At 42.3% G+C, this 21,120-nt stretch overlaps 2 protein-coding genes across 12 annotated transcripts in view; one reads left to right on the top strand and one right to left on the bottom strand.

Moving 5' to 3' along the window:
• The window catches only part of ANLN (anillin, actin binding protein), a 35,983-nt gene extending 27,227 nt beyond the window's left edge, over positions 1-8,756 (top strand). For all 3 annotated transcript variants that reach the window (XM_083577658.1, XM_083577657.1, XM_083577656.1), the window contains 4 exons: positions 2,721-2,807; positions 4,839-4,946; positions 5,311-5,483; positions 6,325-8,756. In XM_083577658.1, the coding sequence (XP_083433784.1) occupies positions 2,721-2,807; positions 4,839-4,946; positions 5,311-5,483; positions 6,325-6,448 (492 nt within the window). In that variant the 3' untranslated portion in view covers positions 6,449-8,756. The remainder of the gene's footprint in view (positions 1-2,720; positions 2,808-4,838; positions 4,947-5,310; positions 5,484-6,324) is intronic.
• Positions 8,757-10,136: 1,380 nt separating this feature from the next.
• The window catches only part of AOAH (acyloxyacyl hydrolase), a 94,210-nt gene continuing 83,226 nt past the window's right edge, over positions 10,137-21,120 (bottom strand). For 7 of the 9 annotated variants that reach the window (XM_083578061.1, XM_083578058.1, XM_083578063.1 and 4 more), the window contains 2 exons: positions 18,569-18,645; positions 10,137-10,564 (listed from right to left, as the gene is read on the bottom strand). In XM_083578061.1, the coding sequence (XP_083434187.1) occupies positions 10,436-10,564; positions 18,569-18,645 (206 nt within the window). In that variant the 3' untranslated portion in view covers positions 10,137-10,435. The remainder of the gene's footprint in view (positions 10,565-18,568; positions 18,646-21,120) is intronic. The other 2 variants (XM_083578064.1, XM_083578065.1) reach the window with 1 other exon arrangement.

Raw genomic sequence — 21,120 nt, 5'->3', positions numbered from 1 at the left:
AGGTAAGAGTAAATTGCAGTATTAGCAGGTTCTGTTCATTTTGCTTTAGGGAGCTGGTGTTAGAAGTATGGCTGGTAACTTGGGAGGCATTAAAAATATATCTAAGTTGTCAAAACGAGAATGTCCGAGGTGCAGAACCTCCCAATAAATTACTCTTGTATCACTTTGACACAAGCTTTTTTGGCTTTTGCTACAAATGATGGCTTCAGTCCATTATTACCTTCAGTGCACTTGTGCAGGTACTACTTGTTCATTGTCCTTGTACCAAGGGGATCTTATATATATGCACTCTAACTCATCATGGAAAAGCAAGGAAAGCCTGTGTGATACAGAGTTTCAGACAGCATGCTCAGCTGTAGCATTACATTCCAGTTAATGCTTTAATGATAACTGTTGAAATTCTGTGTCGTTCTTATTTTACCAAGATTTATTGGCTGAATTCTGCACTTCGTTTTGGGGAAAATGTAAGTGTAAAAAAAGAGAAAAGAAATCTAATGTTAAATTACTGAAGCTGAAATAAAAGGAAAATATTGATCTGCAAGCCTGTAAGGATTTGGCCCACCCTTTATACCAAAATAACTTTCTTTGTTGGTGACATCACAATTAAAAAGAGGAACATTGAAGTAGGTGTGCAAACCATATTGCATTTTAGTTGCATATAGAACAATTTGTCACTTACTTGCTTTCTGAAGCGATTAGCCTCTTGACCACTCTGCGACAATCATTACCTTTGCTTATATCTACATTTCCTGTTACTACTGCAGAATAATATAGACTGAGGTTACCTACCAGTACCTAAAGTCTGCCAGCTTTTGTTATAAGCAGAAATGAAATTGACGACCGATGCAAATTCCACTGGATATAAACCACCAGTGACTTGTATGATATATAGACTGTGTAAAACATGCCTGGCATGTTATTACAGACTGAAAAAGAGAGATTCTTCAGTGCTTAATTTAAAATGAAAGAAAAGATGGGGGAAACGGCATAAATTATTCTCTGTGCATGAATGCAGATTATTCTAAATGTGTGCTTAAAAGCACACCCATTGGTGTCTTGAATGGCCTGCGCAATAGATTTGGGACTGAAGTAAATTCACTACTGTATTTCTAAAATGTATATAGGAATGCCATATCTGCATCTGGAATTGTAGTGTTCCAAGTACACAGCTACCAAATTGAAGCTCTTGGATCAGTTTAAAACCTGGAACTTGTCTTGCTTTATCTTTGCTTATACCATACAGTATTTACAGAAGAGTTAAAGCATACTATTAAATTCACTTCTGAAAATGTGCTGATTTATCAGAGCTGAATTTGGAGTTGTCATGTTGCTTCATAAAAGCAACTAATGGGTGTGCTGTACTGTTTTGCTATTCATTTGGTTTTTGAATATGTACAAAGTACAGTGGTACCTCTGGATGCGAATGGGATCCGTTCCGGAGCCCTGTTCGCATCCAGAAGCGAATGCAACCCGCGTCCATGCATCTGCGTGGGTCGCGATTCGCCACTTCTGCGCATGCGCGTGACGTCATTTTGACCGTCTGCGCATGCACGAGCGGTGAAACCCGGAGGTAACGCGCGCCGTTACTTCCGGGTCGCCACAGCGCACAACCCGAAAATACTTATCCCAAAACTACTTCAACCAGAGGTATGACTGTATCTACTGAAATTGGCTGTAGTGACATGACCAAACTTTGGAAAGCCTGTTTGGGTCCTTCAAGTGTGCCGTCAGTATTCCTGGGAGAAGTGGACTTCCTGCTTTGTGCTGTGTTTTAAGTCTTGCTGGAGGTGATGGCCTCTGCTTTTGGATGTTACTTGGCTGTACTGGCTATCCAATAATAAGAATACACAATACCACAACTAACATGAGTGAGGTTTTCTTAAAAAAACAACAACAAAAAAACCACAGTATGAGTGGGTTTTGTGTTTGGAAAAAACTAGGCTGTAAGCCTTCAAGCTCGCTGGTTGAAGGTCTTTTGCATCTGTGATAGATCACGTAGCTATGTTACTTAGAGGCTGGGGAAGAATCCTATATCTGGTGGTACTAGCGTACCTCTGATGAAGCAATGGTCTTCCTGATGTAAGGACTTGGTCTTGGTGAATATTGGGTTATTTCGTCTCAATTTTCTTCCCCTCCCCCAATGGCTCTTAGGTGGGATCCCTTAATCCTAACCAGAGTGCATATTGTAGCACACTTTGGATAATCCCAGGAGCATAACTGAATGCAATGTTGCTAAGTCAATCATGCATGTATACATGGTACAATTGCCTCTGCTGAGGACTAGAGTGGAAATCATGTGTGTAAAATATTCTGCTTACTTTAAAAAAGCCAAAAACAGTACTGCTAAACTTGGTAGAATAAATCAACATTCTACTTACTGAACCATGTGTATTTTAACAACCATGTCAAGCCTTGTGCTGGCAATGTTTTCCCATCTTACCCCCTGACTTTCTCTAGCTTGGTGGCAATTCTAGGGAGCCTTGCTTCTGGTTTTCTTCAGCCTCTGACCATTACTGGTAAATGGCCAGAGACAACTTCCTCTTCTCAAAAGCTTCTGGAATCTAAGCATTCAAACTTTCAGCTGAAATATGCGTGAAGAAGGTTGTGCTATATCTGAGATTAATGATGCTCACAAGTGAATGTGTTTTTTGTCTTCATGTAGATATGGCTTGTTAAAGAGAAATACAATTCTGAGAATCTTCCATCTGTTTATTTTCCAGGTTCCTTTTTTGTCTCCCCTGGAAGGTCATATTTATCTGAAAATTAAATGTCAAATAGATTCTTGTGTGGAAGAGAGAGGTTTTTTGGTAAGTTATCAGTGAATGCAAGTATAGATCTATATCACATGCACACACTGTTGGTGGCAAGATGAAAAAAAAATAGGTATGTAAAATGAGAATTCCTGCATGCCAAGGTTAAGGTTTGGGGCAAGTACTCTTTGGTGAGAGAACCCTAGCAGAGATAGAAAATCATAAAATATGCAGCAAAGAAAGGGTGGGAATATAGGCTGTTAGACCTGTAAAATATATACCCTTGTGAATTCCAAAACTTCCCTCTTCACCCAGCATAGAAAAAGACCACGTTTGGTTTACTTACAAACTCTTTAAAGGTCAGGTTCATGAGCTCTTTCCCCATACATCAGTCAGAAAAGCTGCACAGGCAGTAAAACATGACTTACTTGCAAAGTGGTGAACGTTCCTAAACTATTGGTATAGAAACTCGAGAGGCTTGTGAGAGCTATTCACATGCTAAATCCATCAGGTAAACTGAAGGGGAATAAAAGCTTGATTACCTAGTCCAGGGGTGTCAAACTCAAATTCATCGGGGGGCCGCATCAGCAGTTTGGTCACCCTCAAAGGGCCGGTTGTTCAGGCAGCCGTTGGATCTGTCACATCACAGGATGGCATGCGCTCAATATAAAAACAAGTGGAGGTTTCCTGAATGCATGTAAAGTGGAGGTTTCCTGTGTAGAACGGCCGGTGCCGCTAGAGGGCAGACGTTCTCTGGCTTGTAGGCTGCCGCGCATGCGCTGAAGAGGCGGCTTTCTTGTGTCAAAAAAAAAAAGAAGAAGTGAGAATAAAAGGTGAAGGCCGGCGGCGGCTACACGGGCCACATGACGAGGTCTGGCGGGCCGAATTCGGCCCGCGGGCCTTGTGTTTGACACCCATGACCTAGTCTATCCCAAGGTGAGCTAAACATGGCAGGATAACTTACTGTATGTAGACTTAAGCATGCTGGTTAGATGAGGCTCATTATCCCAGACACACACAAACTCTTGTCAAGCTGATCCTTATCTGGAGTGAAATTCTGGAATTGTCCTTAGAAGTTTATCCTGATATATAGGGTTAATCAAAGCTTATGTACATGGCAAACCATTCTGTAAGCCTTGTGTGGCTCTTTAGGTTCTGGCTAACACAGCAGGGCTAGACTTATTTCACAGGTCCTTTAAAAGCAGTTATTAATATGATCATGACTGTTAATCCACAATTATTAGTTTAGCTGACCTGTTACTGCTGGATCCAGCAGATGGCACCATGAGCTATATAAAACCACTGACACTCCCAAGATAGGAATATCTGTGTATGTTAGAATTGTGCTGCATTGATTACATCTTAAGAAAGGCACTATCTGAAGGATGCAGTAAAGTCTTTAGACATGTCACAGGAAAATAACATAAATTTTAGAAGTGTGTATTGTGATTTTATGGTACCTTTTATCAGTTTATGGGACGCGGATAGCGCTGTGGGTTAAACCACAGAGCCTAGGACTTGCTGATCAGAAGGTTGGCGGTTTGAATCCTTGTGACGGAGTGAGCTCCCGTTGCTCGGTCCCAGCTCCTGCCAACCTAGCAGTTCGAAAGCACGTCCAAGTGCAAGTAGATAAATAGGTACCGCTCCGGCGGGGAGGTAAACGGTGTTTCCGTGCGCTGCTCTGGTTCACCAGAAGCGGCTTAGTCATGCTGGCCACGTGACCCGGAAGCTGTACACCGGCTCCCTCAGCCATTAAAGCGAGATGAGCGCCGCAACCCCAGAGTCGGTCACGACTGGACCTAATGGTCAGGGGTCCCTTTACCTTTACCTTTTTATCAGTTTATTTAATAAAGCAGGATGGAAACTCCAGATATTCGCAGGTGTGCTGGCTGCTTCAAGGCCCATTTATGAGAGCTGGGAGAGTGGGAGTGGGCATACTTGCTGAGATATATATGGGTGAGCAGAGAAAAGTGGCAACAGGAGCTGCAGTGTTTTCAGTTGCTAAAAATTCAAGGAAACCTGTTGGACTTAACTTGTGAAGAAATGTGTCAGAATAGCCTTGGTGTTCAGCGATCTTTCTCTCTCCAGACTATGTTCGAAGATGTTAGTGGTTTTGGGGCCTGGCATCGGCGCTGGTGCGCTCTTTCTGGAAACTGCATCTCCTACTGGACTTACCCGGATGACGAAAAACGAAAGGTAATTATTGTGCTAAAAAGTACTTAAGCTAGAGGCTGTCTAGATTTTATTCTAGCCTGAAGTTCTGCAACACTGAGACCTTTTTGTCAGGCTTTACTTCAGCTGCTGTAATTCAGGGTGCATCCATGTGTTGCTGTAGCAGCATTGCTTTGTGGCTAGATCTACTGCTCTATAACATTTGTTAAAAAGACTAAGTGGTGTGAATGACATCACATCTTCCTGTGCAGCTTTCGGAGGCAGCTATGGGCACCCTGTCAGGAATTAAATCCTCCACATTGAGGCGGAGACTGAAATGCTATATTTAAATTCCTTATTTCTCTGTGTTGTGAACACTTGGGTTTGTTTTTTTCCCTTTTCCTTTCAGCATCCAATGGGTTCAATAAACCTGGCGAACTGCACTAATCGTCAGATCGAACCAGCTAACAGAGAGTTCTGTGCTCGGCCGAACACTTTTGAGCTCATTACGGTTAGGCCTCAGAGAGAGGATGACAAGGAAACACTAGTCAGTCAATGCAAAGACACGCTCTGTGTTACCAAGTAAGTTATGTTGCTTGATTTTAATCTTTTCTGGATGGGTAGTAATGTTAGTCAGTTGGTGCAAAGCCAAGTCTTGAAACACCTTAATTTTAAACCAATTTATTTTAGTGCAACCATATCCCATAACATGGGTGTCTTGGTCTTGCAGAAGATGTTGGGCCCCTGCTATTATGCTTTGAGCAGCACTGATTGTGGCATGCTAACGATCAACAATGCCTTAGGACAGCCTTCCCAAACCCAGTGCCCTCCTGCCATCCTTGACCATTGGGCCACGCTTCCTAGGGCCGATGGGCATTGGAAGGCACCAGCTTAGGGGCGGCTGGCCTAAGTTTACTATTTTCCTAAGATCAGGGCGTATTACTTCTTCATTTCCAATTAAATTTGGATTCCTTTACTTGGACAGCAGGTATAATATCTGCATTCTTCATCCAGTCATGAGGCTGATTTGGGAACTCTGCTATTACAGTGGTACCTCGGGTTACATATGCTTCAGGTTACATACTTTTCAGGTTACAGACTCCGCTAACCCAGAAATATTACCTCGGCTTAAGAACTTTGCTTCAGGATGAGAACAGAAATCGTGCAGTGGCAGCAGGAGGCCCCATTAGCTAAAGTGGTGCTTCAGGTTAAGAACAGTTTCAGGTTAAGGACAGATCTCAGGAACGAATTAAGTTCTTAACCCGAGGTACCACTGTACTATTGGTTTGGATCTTATTGCAGGGTTTTAAGGTACTTCTAGAGAATAATGTATATAGTAATGAAACTGCCCCACTTTATCCTTGTATGAGAAAGGCCTATAGGTCAATATTAATGCTTACTATTTCATTTCATTTTTTTAAAGGAACTGGTTATCGGCTGATACTAAAGAAGAGCGTAATCTGTGGATGCAAAAACTCAACCAAGTTCTTATTGACCTTCGCATGTGGCAGCCTGATGCTTGCTATGTGCCTATTGGGAAACCTTGAGCTGCGGGGAAGATATCTCATGGCAGCTTGCTTCAAGCCACATGCTGTGCTCTTAATGTAGACTTTTTTATGAGGTCCCTTGGGATTATTCATTACACTTCATGCTTTAAAATCTGGAAGGGAGAGGTGGTGTTATATTAGGCTCCTTGCTGCACTCAGAGTTCTAACTCTTCTAGGATTGGAGTATGGTAGTAGCTGTGTTTTTAAGCTCTATTTGGCTGTGCTAAATACTTTTTATATATAATATTTCTTGAAATATGTAGTGCAGTACACAATTAAAGTACCAGTTTATTTTAATTGATCAGAGCTCAGTTTATTTCAAGAACTGAAAAAAATCAGCACAGGAGGAAAAAAACTTAGAGCTTTATCAGTGTGCATGTTTCTCCTAAGAAGGATGCCTCAAAAGTTGTTTAGCTTTAGTGGGAAGCTGAAGCAGGAACTTCAATGATTTATTTATAAAGGTGTTTTTCACCTAATTAGGAAGTTAAAAAGTAAAAAACCCCATTGTGTTTAATGTTCTGAATACTTGGCACTTGCAAAAAGTGTCTGTCTCAAGAACACCATAGAATAGTCATAGAACCCAATAGAAATAATGAGGTTAAAAAGAAAAAAATGGTGTATGGTTTACAGCTATGATCAATTATGAAGTACATTGCACATTTTCTTAGAAAACATGTATGTAGTTTTCTTGAAGCTGCTTTAAAAAACAAACCTTTATTTACTCTTATATATCTAGCCATTTTCATGCATTTCCTAGTTTGGATGAATTAAAAACTTTCACTGATCTGAGCACTAGGAGAGTAAGATGAATTTCATTTAGCTGCTGTAGAGTTGCAATATGCAAAGTAATATTTCTGAGAATCCAACTTCAGCTGATGAGCACAATGTTAAGGCTGCTCACTTAAACAGCAAATGCGCAGGGGTCACAAATGCTTTCCACTGGGTGTCACAATACTATATTACTGCTGCATGCATTTTTAGATAGCAGCAATGGGGTACTTCCTCTAAATTGCTATGGCTTTAAGTTGAACACTAACATTTCCCCCCCTACAGCATATTTTGTATTATCACTTTAAATACCTACTTTTTCTGATGTTTTTGAACTCTTCCCCATAAAAAACCCTTAAATGTATCCAAAGGGAGTGCCTGCCAATGAGGGTTGTCTTACAATGCTGAAAAAACGTGGGTTTGGTTCCAGAGCATGGGAAATCTAGACTAATAAGCCTTTCCCAAAATGATGCCCAATATGATTCTATTCTGGCTGCAGTGTTACACTCAGATGGGTTTTGTGAATGCACTTCATAGGAACCCAGTGCTGATTTATGCTGGTGAAACTTGTATAACAAGTTAGTAAGCAATTTGTTATGTAAGGAAGAACAGTTATAGATTTGTGAGAGTACACGAAAAAGTAGAGTAAATAGAATGTGTTGCAAATAAACTGTGTGAAAGAAGAAACGGAAGTAAATAGCTACAAGAGTAAAATAAAAAATATATCAGCAAGGAAGTGGTGTTTGCTAACTGAGATCTGCTTAGTTTACAGTATCAGATGAGATTGTGTATGTTTAGCACAGCATGGTCATAGGTATATGTGACACATTTGCAGCAAGCCTCACCTCACTAAATATACTGACCTGATCTTGGGAAGAAGAGGGGGCCAAATATTCTGAAGATGACAGCTGGGTCCTCTCCAATAACGTTGCAGCCTTGGAAAAGCAGCAAGACTGTAGTCAAGAACATTATTGGAAAACAGGATGATGAAGTGGCAAATCACTTTCTGGTCAATTCAGAAGAAAGCAAATTAATTCAGCAAACAATTCCAGCTATAATAAATAGCAGAGCATTCATTTTTTCAAAAACAAAAACCAGCCAGCTGCATGTGAGGCAAATAGCATTTGATTAGGACCTTTAACACGACAATAATGGAACTCGCGTCCTACTGATTTAACTTTATATATGTATACAAGCTCAGACAGATGCTGATGAGTCTTAGAAGCAATTCAAAGGGGAAAGTGACAACATGTTTGAATTAACTCCAATTTGAATATGCATAAAATCCTGAGTATGATGGATTTACTTTTTAAAAATTGACTTATTTCAATAAGGAATTGATTAGGAAATTTATCCACAAGTCTTTCATAAATAATCCCTATTCCAAAACTTCATGAAATAGCACTAAACTGTAAAACCTTTGCAGGCATGTGCTGTGCCATATAATATACGTGATAATCTTTATCCCCATGAATTTTAAGGATATTTTGTCAGTTATGCATTTATACTTTATTTCTAAAATAAAGCTAACTGCTCATGATTCCTTCTGCCTGTTATTCAATGTATTTCTACTTACATACTTTACTTAATCTGTTGTACTAATCTTATGAACAAAGTTTAAGGTCTCATGGATTCACACAGAAAGGAAAGGAAGAAATTAAGTTTCCCAGTTGGATGGACATAACCCAGCATATTGGGAGTTTTTAATCAGCCCTGAATAAAAGAAACATGTAATAGACTTTTCACCAGCCCTGTGGCCCATGGCTTATCCAGTTCTTTCCCTGTCTCACCCAAGACAGCTTTTTGTTCCTAGTAACTCCTTTGGGCATTTTATATAAGATTAGATTTTTCTTGCTTGTAAATTAAAAAGATAAGGCTAAAGCAGGCGTCCTTATCTGCTACTTTTCTAAATGAAATTCAGGGGATACTCTTCATTCACTAAAAAATGCATAGCTGAATTATATATTAACTAGATCAAATCTATACATTTACCTCCAAACCCAAATGTCTATAAAACATGAAGGAAGTAAAGCCATTCCATTTTGTTAAAAGCTTTCCAAATCTATATAAATAATGGTTGAAACCAGCCTTTTCCAATTTACATAATCTTTAGCATTTACCATTTTCCAAATATTACACACTGTTCTTTTAAGAAATCCTTATTTAACCATATTTGCACCACATGATCAAAGCTTAAACCTAATATGATTACAAAAAACATAGTTGCAGTTCAGTAATGATACAGGAACATAAAATATGAGTAAAGATAGCTCTTTGCCTGGTTCTGGAAGTATTAATATTGTTGCTTAATTCTGTGACTGGGATTTTACCTTCAGTTAATGTACAATTAATTAAGGATGAAGTTGAAGATCAGGATGGGAAATTAGAGGGGTAGCTGGAGAATACAGACAAGAAATTGGATATGAAACTTAATAGTATACTTGAGGATCTCTTAAATGAAAATTAGGGGAATATGGAAATCACATATATTCACTGTGAATATGGAAAGACTGTAAATTAAACAGTAAGCAAAGGAAGGAGTTTATACAAAGAAGCAGTTCAGCAAGCAAATAAAGATAAAACTAAAAGTACCCAAAGCAATTACAAATTCAGAGGTATTCTCAAATGGAGAAAAAAGAAAAGCCAGCAAATTATCTTAAAATATTATGTGAACTTTGACAATGGTTCAGCAGTAGTATTTTTTTTAAAAAAGTTCACATCAAAGGAAATTTAGCCAAAGAAACTCAATGAGCACAGCTTTACATTGAGGGTCCTTTAAGAAGCAGTTCTATGTGATATGAGCTTGTAGAAAATAAAAGAAGGGCAAATATTCATTTTAGTGACCCGTCCAGATGCTTTATTCAAATGAAGAAGAAAAAATATCTAGCAGAATTTTTGAATATAAAATACACTATAAACAGAGAATTCCAATTAGATTTAATGTGTATCGGAAACAAATTGACCTGAAGAGGCTTGGTAGATTGATGGGACAAACGGGTGAAAAACCTTGCCTAAAAGCAAGCAGTCTCCTATGAGATTCCACATCTATACGTAAGTAAAATTTTACCACTGGTGCATTCAGCTGCCAGATAGTTGATAAAGAACTGTTTGCACCCATCAGCCTTTTATGTTCCAATACCCCAAAGGTTAGCTTGCATTGTTGGGAAAGGTGTTTCTTATTCTGAATGGTGAAAAGCCACTGTATTTAGCATGCTGAAATCAGTGCCCTCCTTGATCTTTGAACACTGCTACAATCTCATCGTTGGATGGATTTTCTTTTCCAAGAACATGAGGCCATTCATGAAGTATCTTCTTCCAGATGATTCTTGCTCCAAGGGCAGAAACAACCTGGAAGCAGTCAAAACAAAGGGGCAAGTTAGTACATCACTTTTGTCCCTTGCAAGGAAGAGCTTCATGCGCTATATTTGGGCACATTTACCGTATTTTTTGCTCTATAGTACGCACTTTTTCCCCTCCAAAAATTAAGGGGAAATGTGTGTGCGTCCTATGGAGCGAATGCAGGCTCCTTGGCTTCAGCGATAGCAACGCAAAGCCTCCGAAGTGCAGAGGGAGCGCTCCCTCCGTGCTCCGGAGGCTTCACATTGCTTTTGCTGAAGCCTGGAGAGCGCGAGGCGTCGGTGCGCACCGACCCCTCTCGCTCTCCAGGCTTCAGGGATAGCCCCCTGAAGCCTTCGGAGCGCAGCACGAGTTCCCGCTGCGTTCTGGAGGCTTCAGGTTCCTTTCGCTGAAGCCAGGAGAGTCTTGCTCTCCCGGCTTCAGCAAAAGGAACCCGAAGCCTCCGGAGCGCAGCAGGAACTCGTGCTGCGCTCGGAAGGCATCAGGGATAGCCGCGCGCAGCCCCTCCAGCAGGGAGAGGCTGCACGCGGCTATGGCTTCTTTAGTCCCGCACAGCCTCTCCCTGCCAGAGGGGTTGCGCACGGCTATGGCACAAGCCAAGACAGCGAGCGGCAGGGAGAGGTTGCGCGAAACCTGTACGCTGCTCTTTGGGGCTGGGGGAGAAATAAGATTTTTTTTTCTTGATTTCCCCCTCTAAAAACTAGGTGCGCCCTATGGAGCAAAAAATACGGTAAGCTGCTAGTTGTGGCACAAAAATGTGGCCAGTAAGACTAAAACTTGGTACCACTAACATGGCCATGAAATTTAATACTTAACAGTCCCTGGTTCATGGAGATTTCTGTAACTATAACATTATGGGCTGCACATTCCTCAGTGAATCTTATGTTTACCAAATGCCTGTTTCCTTAGATTTGTTTGGCTAATACAGGAACAACGCAAACCAAGTTTTTAGTGCATTCGGAGTGCAAAATTGGTTTGAAAGGAAAATTAGTCCCTGCCTAGCATGCCTTTTACAACAGACTCTCCTATCTAGCTAATATATGTTTTTACCTGATGTGTTTGACCCACAATTTTAACCTTTCATTTTTGCTATATTAAGGTTGATCTACTTTCATCTCAGAATTTCGCTGGGATTTCAATGACTATGTGACTAAAATTAATAAGAAAGCCAGCCTACATCAATGACACACAGAAACTGTTCAATGCACCTTTAACACATAGTTTTTAGTGATCCTAAACAGATTTCATGCCTTAAACCCCAGGAGATTTTTGTGGCAGGAGGCAAAAACCAACACATGTGCATCTTTTCTTCATGAGGAGTGCTAATTTTGTCACAGGTGCATTTGTTTGGGAACTATAAGTAACCACTAAGCAGGTATAATTCTAGCAAAATCAATTATTGTGTAATAGGAAAATATAATTTTCTCTCATGGATGCATTGTCCCCTGTGTAGGTGGAAAAGTCACATTAAATGGACTACATGGTATTTCAATCTCTTTTCCACCATTGGTAAATAAACATCTCCCTTTCCTGTATTTGAAAAATATACATCACAGCTATTTTTGCCTTAACAGGTTTAGCCTCACCTCTTAAGACTGCAATTACAAACATGTTTACCTGAGAGTAAGTCCAAAGGAACTTACCTATTAGTAAACACATATAGGATTCTACTCTATGAATAGGGAAAGAGACCAATTCCCGTTAATTTGGTTAATCTTGGCTTCCAGCTACTCATCAAATGTAGCAATTTGGGTGGCTCAAAGTATAAAGAAGATGCTTGCATGAAGGTGATTTCCCTCAAGCAACCTCCCATCAGATGTCAAAGAGATAAACAATTACCTGACATTCAGAAGACATCTTAAGGCAGCCCTGTTAAGGCAGCCCTGTTTTTAATATGTAACACTGTACTGTTTTTAACACTTGATTGGGAGCCGCCCAGAGTGGCTGGGGAAACTCAGCCAGATGGGCGGGGTATAAATAATAAATTATTATTATTATTATAAACCAGGGGTCAGCAAACTTTCACCAGGGGGCTGATCCACTGTCCCTCAGACCTTGTGGGAGGCTGGACTATATTTTTTTTTTGGGGGGGGATGAACGAATTCCTATGCCCCACAAATAGCCCAGAGATGCATTTTAAATAAAAGGACACATTCTACTCATGTAAAAACACCAGGCAGGCCCCACAAATAGCCCAGAGATGCATTTTAAATAAAAGGACACATTCTATTCGTGTAAAAACACGCTGATTCCCGGACCGTCCACGGGCCGGATTTAGAAGGTGATTGGGCTGGATCCGGCCCCCGGGCCTTAGGTTGCCTACCCATGGTATAAACTCTGGTGTGGCAACCTGAGGTGCTCAGTTAACAAACAGTTAACAACAAAAGAAGGACCACTGAAATTCACAGCACAATTTTTTTAAAAAAAAATGTGCTAACATGTCAACAGAAACTTCACCCTCTACGTAATTCTTACTTTCCCTTCCCAAGTTAAGCTGAAATGTTGCTAGCTCTCTTTCCGCCCTACCATAGAGCTGCCTATATGACTAATTAAATGCTTTTCCAGGTTCACAGAGTTAGATAAGTGCTTCTTTTCAGCTCAGTCTTTTAAAATATGTAAATCACCGCATGAATTTTTCCAGCGTCGGGGTTTTCTGACAAATACATTTTGTCATTTGGAAGGAAAGGGTCCAGTGGCCCTCCAGCTGTGTTCTCCTATCCTTATAAAGTGATTATAATTCTCAGAATAAACTCAGACTGGTCCGCTTGAGCCGGGTGTATTGCCTTAGAGCTTTCTGAAGCATATAACCATTTTGCTTTATTCGGTTGCGCTGAAATGCATGGCTATGTCAGCAATCAAGCCCTCAAAGCCAGCACTGCCCTTGAAGCTGCTCAGTTACTCAGCCTCCCCGCAGCTTAGATTTGAGGGTTAAGGAAGAAAAGAATGAGGCTATTAAAAAATGGGAAATATTTATTTTGTAAAAAAAAAAAAAAACCTCCAACCCAACAGGTGGGCTGGGGGGAGAAGGCTGTACAATCTTTCAAATAAGTCCCATATCTAAAAGCAATCCATCAAAGGACAGTATTAAGAATGGGATTTCTAGGCATAATTTACTGAACAGTAGGTTTATTTTGTCCTAGATGCCAAGTGGTTCTGAAAATTTCACTCAACTTTAAATGGCATCAGTGCACAAGCCATTTATTTATTCTGACGCAGACGACCCTTTCACACTTACTGTGAGCCGAGATGGAGCTTCTTGCACAAAGTGGAATCTCATGTCACGTATCGGAATACAGCAACCACATATGCAGGCCCAGATTTCTGAGTCTTGCTTTCTCCCTCCCAATAGCAATAATAACCAATCATAAAAAGGTAAAGGGACCCCTTACCATTAGGTCCAGCCGTGACTGACTCTGGGGTTGCGGCGCTCATCCCACGGAGCCGGCGTACAGCTTCCCAGTCATGTGGCCAGCATGACTAAGCCGCTTCTGGCGAACCAGAGCAGCGCACGGTAATGCCGTTTACCTTCCCGTCGGAGTGGTACCTATTTATCTACTTGCACTGGCGTGCTTTTGAACTGCTAGGTTGGCAGGAGCAGGGACCAAGCAATGGAAGCTCACCCCGTCGCGGGGATTCGAACTGCCGACCTTCTAATCGGCAAGTCCTAGGCTCTGTGGTTTAACCCACAGCGCCACCCGTGTCCCATCTGATAACCAATCGTACATTGTTCGAATTGCATATACATTGTATGCAGGTGCTAATTTCTTGGGGGTTACATTCCAGGCCCCTGCATGCACATGTGAAATTGCGTAAAGTGGGGAGCACTCTCTAAACGCCCTCTCTGCCGCTCTCCCTTCAATCCATACCAAAAATACAGAATCCAAAAATATCCACAACTAGAACTGAAGAACTGGAGGAACATGCTGCTGCTGCGCCACCCCACACATTAGCTGTTAGAAGAGGAGGCTGAGCAGCATAAACAAAGCCCCGCTGCATCTCCGACCATTTTGGGGGCTTTCTCCACCCTCACTGATGTCCTCTTTGGGCTCCAGGGAGGGTCTCTTCACAAGCCATGAGGATTCTCCAGCTCTCTCCCGCCACCGGCAGGTTTGATCGAATTACTTATTTCCTAGGGCCATCGATTGGGCGTAACTGGGGTGTGTATAGTCATACACAAAATGAAATAATGGGTTCCTTCATACCAAAGGAAAAGCAGAGATGGAAAAGGAGAGAGACAGAGAAATGGTTGCAGCCAAGATAAAGGAGATAGATGACTGAATATTTTGCTGATATTTGCTTATTCTTTATCCAACTGTTGGTTGGCGAAGAACACAGGCCTCAATTAAGTGGCTAAGGAACTCCATCTGCACGGTGTTCCTGAATTTGAACACTTGTGGGAAGATCCCACAGGGAAATGGCTCCCACACCACTAGGTAAATATGGGAGAAATGCTGGAAGAAAGTTTGTTTCCAAATTGTAGCCCAAGTCTTTCCACATAACTTTTAAAATATAATCTTATTAAAGGAATTGGATGACTACTTAATTGCCTGAATCCCCAGCAGAGCACGCTTGTAACAGGCTTACGATATATTTATTAAACGGACTTCTATTAGTTTAATAGTTATTACTAAGAATATTTTTTTTAAAAAATTCAGCATTCTTTCAGTATTCTTTTGAGGGGTATGACAATTAAAGTGGTATTAACTGTCTATATTGAATAGGAACACATATGCAAATGAGACAAAACCCACCAAGGAAAGGTATCTATGTTCAGTGTATTTACAAATATGCTGAGGCTTCAATAGGGACTGAGGACTAATGTGCCAAATGTTTCACAGAAAGGGGGTTTTGAGGAGGGGTTTGAACAATGTGAAGGTGTTCTAGGAGAGAGCACCTGGTTTAAGCAGCAGCAAGAGAGAAAAGGGTGGAAGTGACTGAGGGAGCAGGAAAACTTAGGTTTGAACTTGCAGAGCTTTCAGTCAGCGGAATGAAAATAGAGATCACCCATTTCCCATACTATTCCAGAAGCCTGCTAGCCTTCTGGAGCTGATTTGGTGGGGTGAAGGAGAAAAGAATATCCTCAAATATTGGCTTGATTTCTGTCCCTCTATTGTTAAGATTCCATTGGATAAAAGAGAAGAGGGACACAGCGAGAAGCCAAGTTACAGGGAACCAGGCAGGGGGCCTTCTCGGTGGTGGCACCCACCATGTGGAACGCCCTCCCACCAGCTGTCAAAGAGAAAAACAACTACCAGACTTTTAGAAGACATTTGAAGGCAGCCCTGTTTAGGGAAGCTTTTACTGCTTAATAGGTTATTGTATTTTAATATGGATACTTATTTTAATTGGAAACTGCCCAGAGTGGCTGGAGAAACCCAGCCAGATGGGCGGGGTATAAATAATAAATTAAATTACTACTACTACTACTAACTGGATATAATCCCTCCAGATCACGGAGGGTAGCAGAGCTAGAGGAGCAGCAGTCTTGGGCAAGGATCTATTGGAGTACAAGAACAGAGAAATGAATGAGGGCAAGGTCAGGGAGGGCTTAGCAGGTAACAATGCAGGTTTTGTGCTGAATCTGGCAGAAGCAAGGAGCCAATGCAGGAGGTTAAGAAAGGGTGCCGCATAGTCAGAGCAAATTACTTTGGCAGCAAAGTTCCGGGGAGAGATGAGGGGGCTGAGATGCAGCAAAGGAAGGCCAGAGAGGAGAAGTCATTAAGGCAGGCGGTGATCAGAACGTTGACTAAAATTTTGCGTCAAGAGAGGGAGGGTTATGTCTTTGCAATCCTGTAAGAGGAGACGCAACCTGACTTGGCGAGAGATTGAATATAGGAAGCAAATGAGAAAGGGGGTCAAATATAAAGCCAAGGTTGTGTGCTTGTTTAATATGGTGAATGGTGATGTTATAAATGAATACTGAAGAGCCTTGCTGGGAAAGAGAAGAGCACCAGCCTTGGACACAGTGAGCTTGAGGCAGTGTGAAACATCTAAGCAGAAATATCAGACAGGAAATTTAAAATGCAAAAATGGATGTGGGGAAGATTATGGGGCACAGAAGTGTCAGGGCTAGTTCAGGTGCAGGTCAGCACTCTAATGCAGAGAAGAACAGGGAATTTAATTTTTTATTCAAGAAAACAGCAAACAGTGCAGAGAAGCCTCAAGGCCGGACCAGCTTCCATATGACACCTGCCAGGAAGCTCCTACTTCCCACTTTCTGCTCAGTCCTCCAGAGGTTGCCCACATAGGCATCAACTATGGCGGGAGGGAGCCCTTGCTCCTTGTTCTGCCACATGCATAGCTCTTCGTGTCCTTGGAGATAAGGGAGGGTGGGAGCCTAACAGTAGGACAGGCAAGCTGCTGGGAAGCTTCATGTGCGGAGTCTGAACTGCTTTCTGCTCTTGGCTTTTCCCTCTCACTCACACCTGTTGCTTTTTCATCAGACAACCATCCTATGCCATATAGGACCCCTCCAAAGTTGATGAGCACTGCCATTCAAATGTTGTCCATGTGCCATGTCGTGTGATCATGCACCTGCCTCCCCAATATTTTATTCAAGTTGGCACCCTGCTCTGTCTTCAGTGTCCGCCCCCCTCTAGGCTCTTAACCTTCCTCAGAGGGCTTCCCCTCTAGGCTTCCCAAGGAGGTTTGCCGGCTGGTGCTCCCCCCGCCTCCAGTCATCCAGCCAGTCAATGACAAGAGGTTATGTTATTGTCATCATAACCACCTAGGATTCTCACCCATCCATAAGGTCTGGGTAGGGTTATGACAATTCAAAAAGACAGTATAAAAATTATGAGGGACTGGGCAGAGGAGGAGTGGTAGAGACCACCTCCCCATCCTGACCCTTCCAGGGCGGAGGAGGAGGAGGAAGACAGTATAGATAATAATAATAATAATTAATAATAATAATAATAATAATAATATATTTGTACCCCACCCATCTGGCTAGGTTTCCCCAGCCACTCTGGGTGGCTTCCAACAAGGATTAAAAATACATTAAAATGTCACACATTAAAAACTTCCCTGAACAGGGTTGCCTTCAGATGTCTTCTAAATGTCAGGTAGTTGTTTATCTCTTTGACATCTGGTGGGAGGGCGTTCCACAGGGCGAGCGCTGCTACTGAGAAGGCCCTCTGCCTGGTTCCCTATAGTTTTGCTTCTCGCTGTGAGGGAACCGCCAGAAGGCCCTCAGAGCTGGACCTCAGCGTCTGGGCAGAACGATGGGGGTGGAGATGCTCCTTCAGGTATACTGAACTGAGGCCGTTTAGGGCTTTAAAGGTCAGCACCAACACTTTGAATTGTACAACAGGGCTTTGAGGGAGGTCACAGCTCAGAGGCAGATGAGGGGGAAAGTTGGGAAATTGTGGAAGAGCCAGAGCAGCTGACTGATATGTCATTCGAAAGCATTCCAGACCCTCCATCTCCCAGAACCTGGTGAGCCTTAAAAGTAGGAGAGCAAAGAGCTCAAAGACAGAAGGCACGTAGCAGCACCCATGGAGGAGATGATGAGAATGACGAATGAGGGAGATACAGGGGGTGGAGATTCACTTGGGTCAACACCATTATCCAAGAGGCTGGGTTCCATAGCCTCTCTCTGGAAAGACTGAAGTAAAAAAGGACAGTATGAAACTTTTCTTTGTCTTTATCCTTTCCTGGGCCACCAGCTGGGAGCCGCTGACAGCATCCTGACAGAAATCCATTTTTAAAAAATAGTCAAATGGGTTCTAATGTAGAATGTCAAATGCTGGGGTAGAGAGGCGTTATCTTCAATGTAAAGGTGATGTTGAAAGATGGGCTAGATGAAGACAACCTAGGAACTCGGGACAGAATGTGGGAGAAGCCAGTTAAGAGTTCCTTTGTCTGAAGACAGAAAGAGGTTGTGGTACATCCAGACTGCCCTTGAGGACCCCCCTATTCCCTTGAGAACCCCCATTTCTCATTATTGTGCCTTCTGCCTCCTATTCCTACCCACCACCCTTCTCTGCTACTTACCTGGTTAGGATGAAATCCATCCACAGGTTCTATTAGCTGCCAGGCCTCTCCTCCAGACTTCTGCCACATCTCAGCAACTGTAAATGAGATAATCACAGCAGATTATGCACGGCACGTATAAGCGCCACATCCACTTCACCCAGCCTCACAGGCAGTATTTTTAGCAGATGAGTTGTGCACATGAAGATTATGATGATTTATGAAACATTGTCAGAGCCAATACTGCATCCAATCCCCTTTCCTTCTAGGCGGCATTTAAGCCTTTCCAAGATATTTATGCAAGGTAAACTCTTGGAGCATAAATGCTGGCAGAAGAACACACATTCCGTTCCAAGTAAGAATGAGGCTCACGTGAGGCAAAGGTACAAAATGCGTAAACTTAATTCTGATTGAACACATTCCGTCTCCTAATCTTCACTTGCCTCTTCCACAAAATCAAAATTCAAGGTCATTGCTTTCTGGAAACAAAATGGACAGTTGTGGTTATATATGTGCTTGGATCTGAACCATTTTCATTACTGCATACGACTGGTCCAAACGGTCAGATGTTGCTATGAGGTTCAGATATGTCAAGCCTCATGCCAAAGGTCCCAAACTCTTCTTGGGACATCATGCCTTACTCCGGGCAACCTTCCAAATCCCCATCTCTGTTCACACTTCAGAGCAGGGGGGAAGGCCAGTTTTCTTGCATTGCCAATGTCCCTATAATGTTTCTTGCTGGCCCTAGCAGGTCGTTTTGCATGGGCTAGCCCAAGAATTCCTCTGCAGCCTGTATAAAAGGTAAAGGTAAAGGACCCCTGACAATTAAGTCCACTCGCAAATGACTGGGGTTGCGGCGCTCATCTCGCTTTACTGGCCGAGGGAGCCGATGTTTGTCTGAAGACAGTTTTTCCGGGTCATGTGGTCAGCATGACTAAGCTGCTTCTGGAGAACCAGAGGAGCGCACGGAAACACCGTTTACCTTCCCGCCGGAGTGGTACCTATTTATCTACTTGCACTTTGACGTGCTTTCAAACTGCTAGGTTGGCAGGAGTTGGGACCGAGCAACGGGAGCTCACCCCGTCGCAGGGATTTGAACCGCCGACCTTCTGATCGGCAAGCTCTAGGCTCTGTGGTTTAGACCACAGCGCCACCCGCATCCCTTTAAATCCCAAATAATCAAAATCCTACCATTTATTAATTTCCAGGGAGTTTTTTTTGGGGGGGGGAGGGAGACATATAACAATACCAATCTCTCACAAACTGACAGCTACCATCATTTTCAGTCTATTATGTCCCTACCTGAATACATCAGATTTCTTGCATGTGAACAAACACATATGACACCCAGCTCTGTGATCTAGATTTTAAAAAAACACTTTCAATGTTGGGGGTTTAAGAGGGTTAAAGGAACTATGACAGAAGCTCACTGTGTGCGCACACATTCTTTTTTCCTCACTTTCCACTTTTTCAGGTTTTTAAGCGCTACAAGAGTCTGTGAGCAGCAATGTTAAGAGTAAGGAATTTCTATTGCAGGCATGAGCTTCATGGGGGACTTAGGAAACAGTTTAAAATTCTGGGTGAGGCCTAATCCACAATGATACCAGTGCCAGGGCTCTCAAACTCCAAAAATTAGGACGTCACCCAAAACCGGAGGGGTGGAGGGAGAGATTGCAATAGCTGCTGAATATTTAATAATGCTTTGAGACTCCAAAAAGGGGGTTGCACTAACTTTAGCAAAAAGAAAATGAAAAATAGGTCAGTGAAGAGAGCAGAGGCAGGCGAGAAGGGGAACTGACAAGTGATGCTTCCACTAAGCAGAAGCCTTTAATTGTAAACACGATTATGGGCCTGTGACAAACATTCCCTAAGGTTGTGTTGCATTTTCTTTTGTTTGCCAACGTGAAAAGGTAAACCCCATTGATTTCCCCACCCAACCCAGACTCAATATATTTAGCACTTCGAAGTAATTTGGCTCATCAGCAATCAGATAACGACTCTCATGAAACATTAAGAGGGTATTCAGAATGGTTTTGATTTAAGCGACGGATCCCTTAATAATTTATTGTAAACGAAGAATAAGTGATTGCATAACTAAGTAAAAGGAATGTTTAGGAAGCAAAGCCTGTAAGCCTCTTATGCCTGGATCCTGCAAGAAAGAGCCACAAACTGCTGCTTACACATACTGTTTCCTTGCTGGGTTGGCACCCACATGAGTCGGCTGAGAGCCAGAAGCACATTCATGTAATAATAATAATAAATTTTATTTATATCCCGCCCTCCCCAGCCGAAGCTGGGCTCAGGGCGGCTAACAACAATCAAAATAATCCAATATTCTAAAAACATTCATTATAAAATCAATTAAAATCAAATTAAAATCAAATTGATGGCAACCATTAAGCAAAATTCTGTGCAGATTGCCAGAGGAGGGGGTCAGGCTGCGCCCTGACCAAAGGCCTGGTGGAACAGCTCTGTCTTGTAGGCCCTGTGGAAAGATGTCAGGTCCCACAGGGCCCTAGTCTCTTGTGACAGAGCATTCCACCAGATTGGAGCCGCAGCCGAGAAAGCCCTGG

Source organism: Podarcis filfolensis (genome assembly GCF_964270895.1).
Source record: "Podarcis filfolensis genome assembly, chromosome: 12".
NCBI lineage: Eukaryota > Metazoa > Chordata > Lepidosauria > Squamata > Lacertidae > Podarcis > Podarcis filfolensis.
This window is presented reverse-complemented; position numbering and strand designations above follow the sequence as displayed.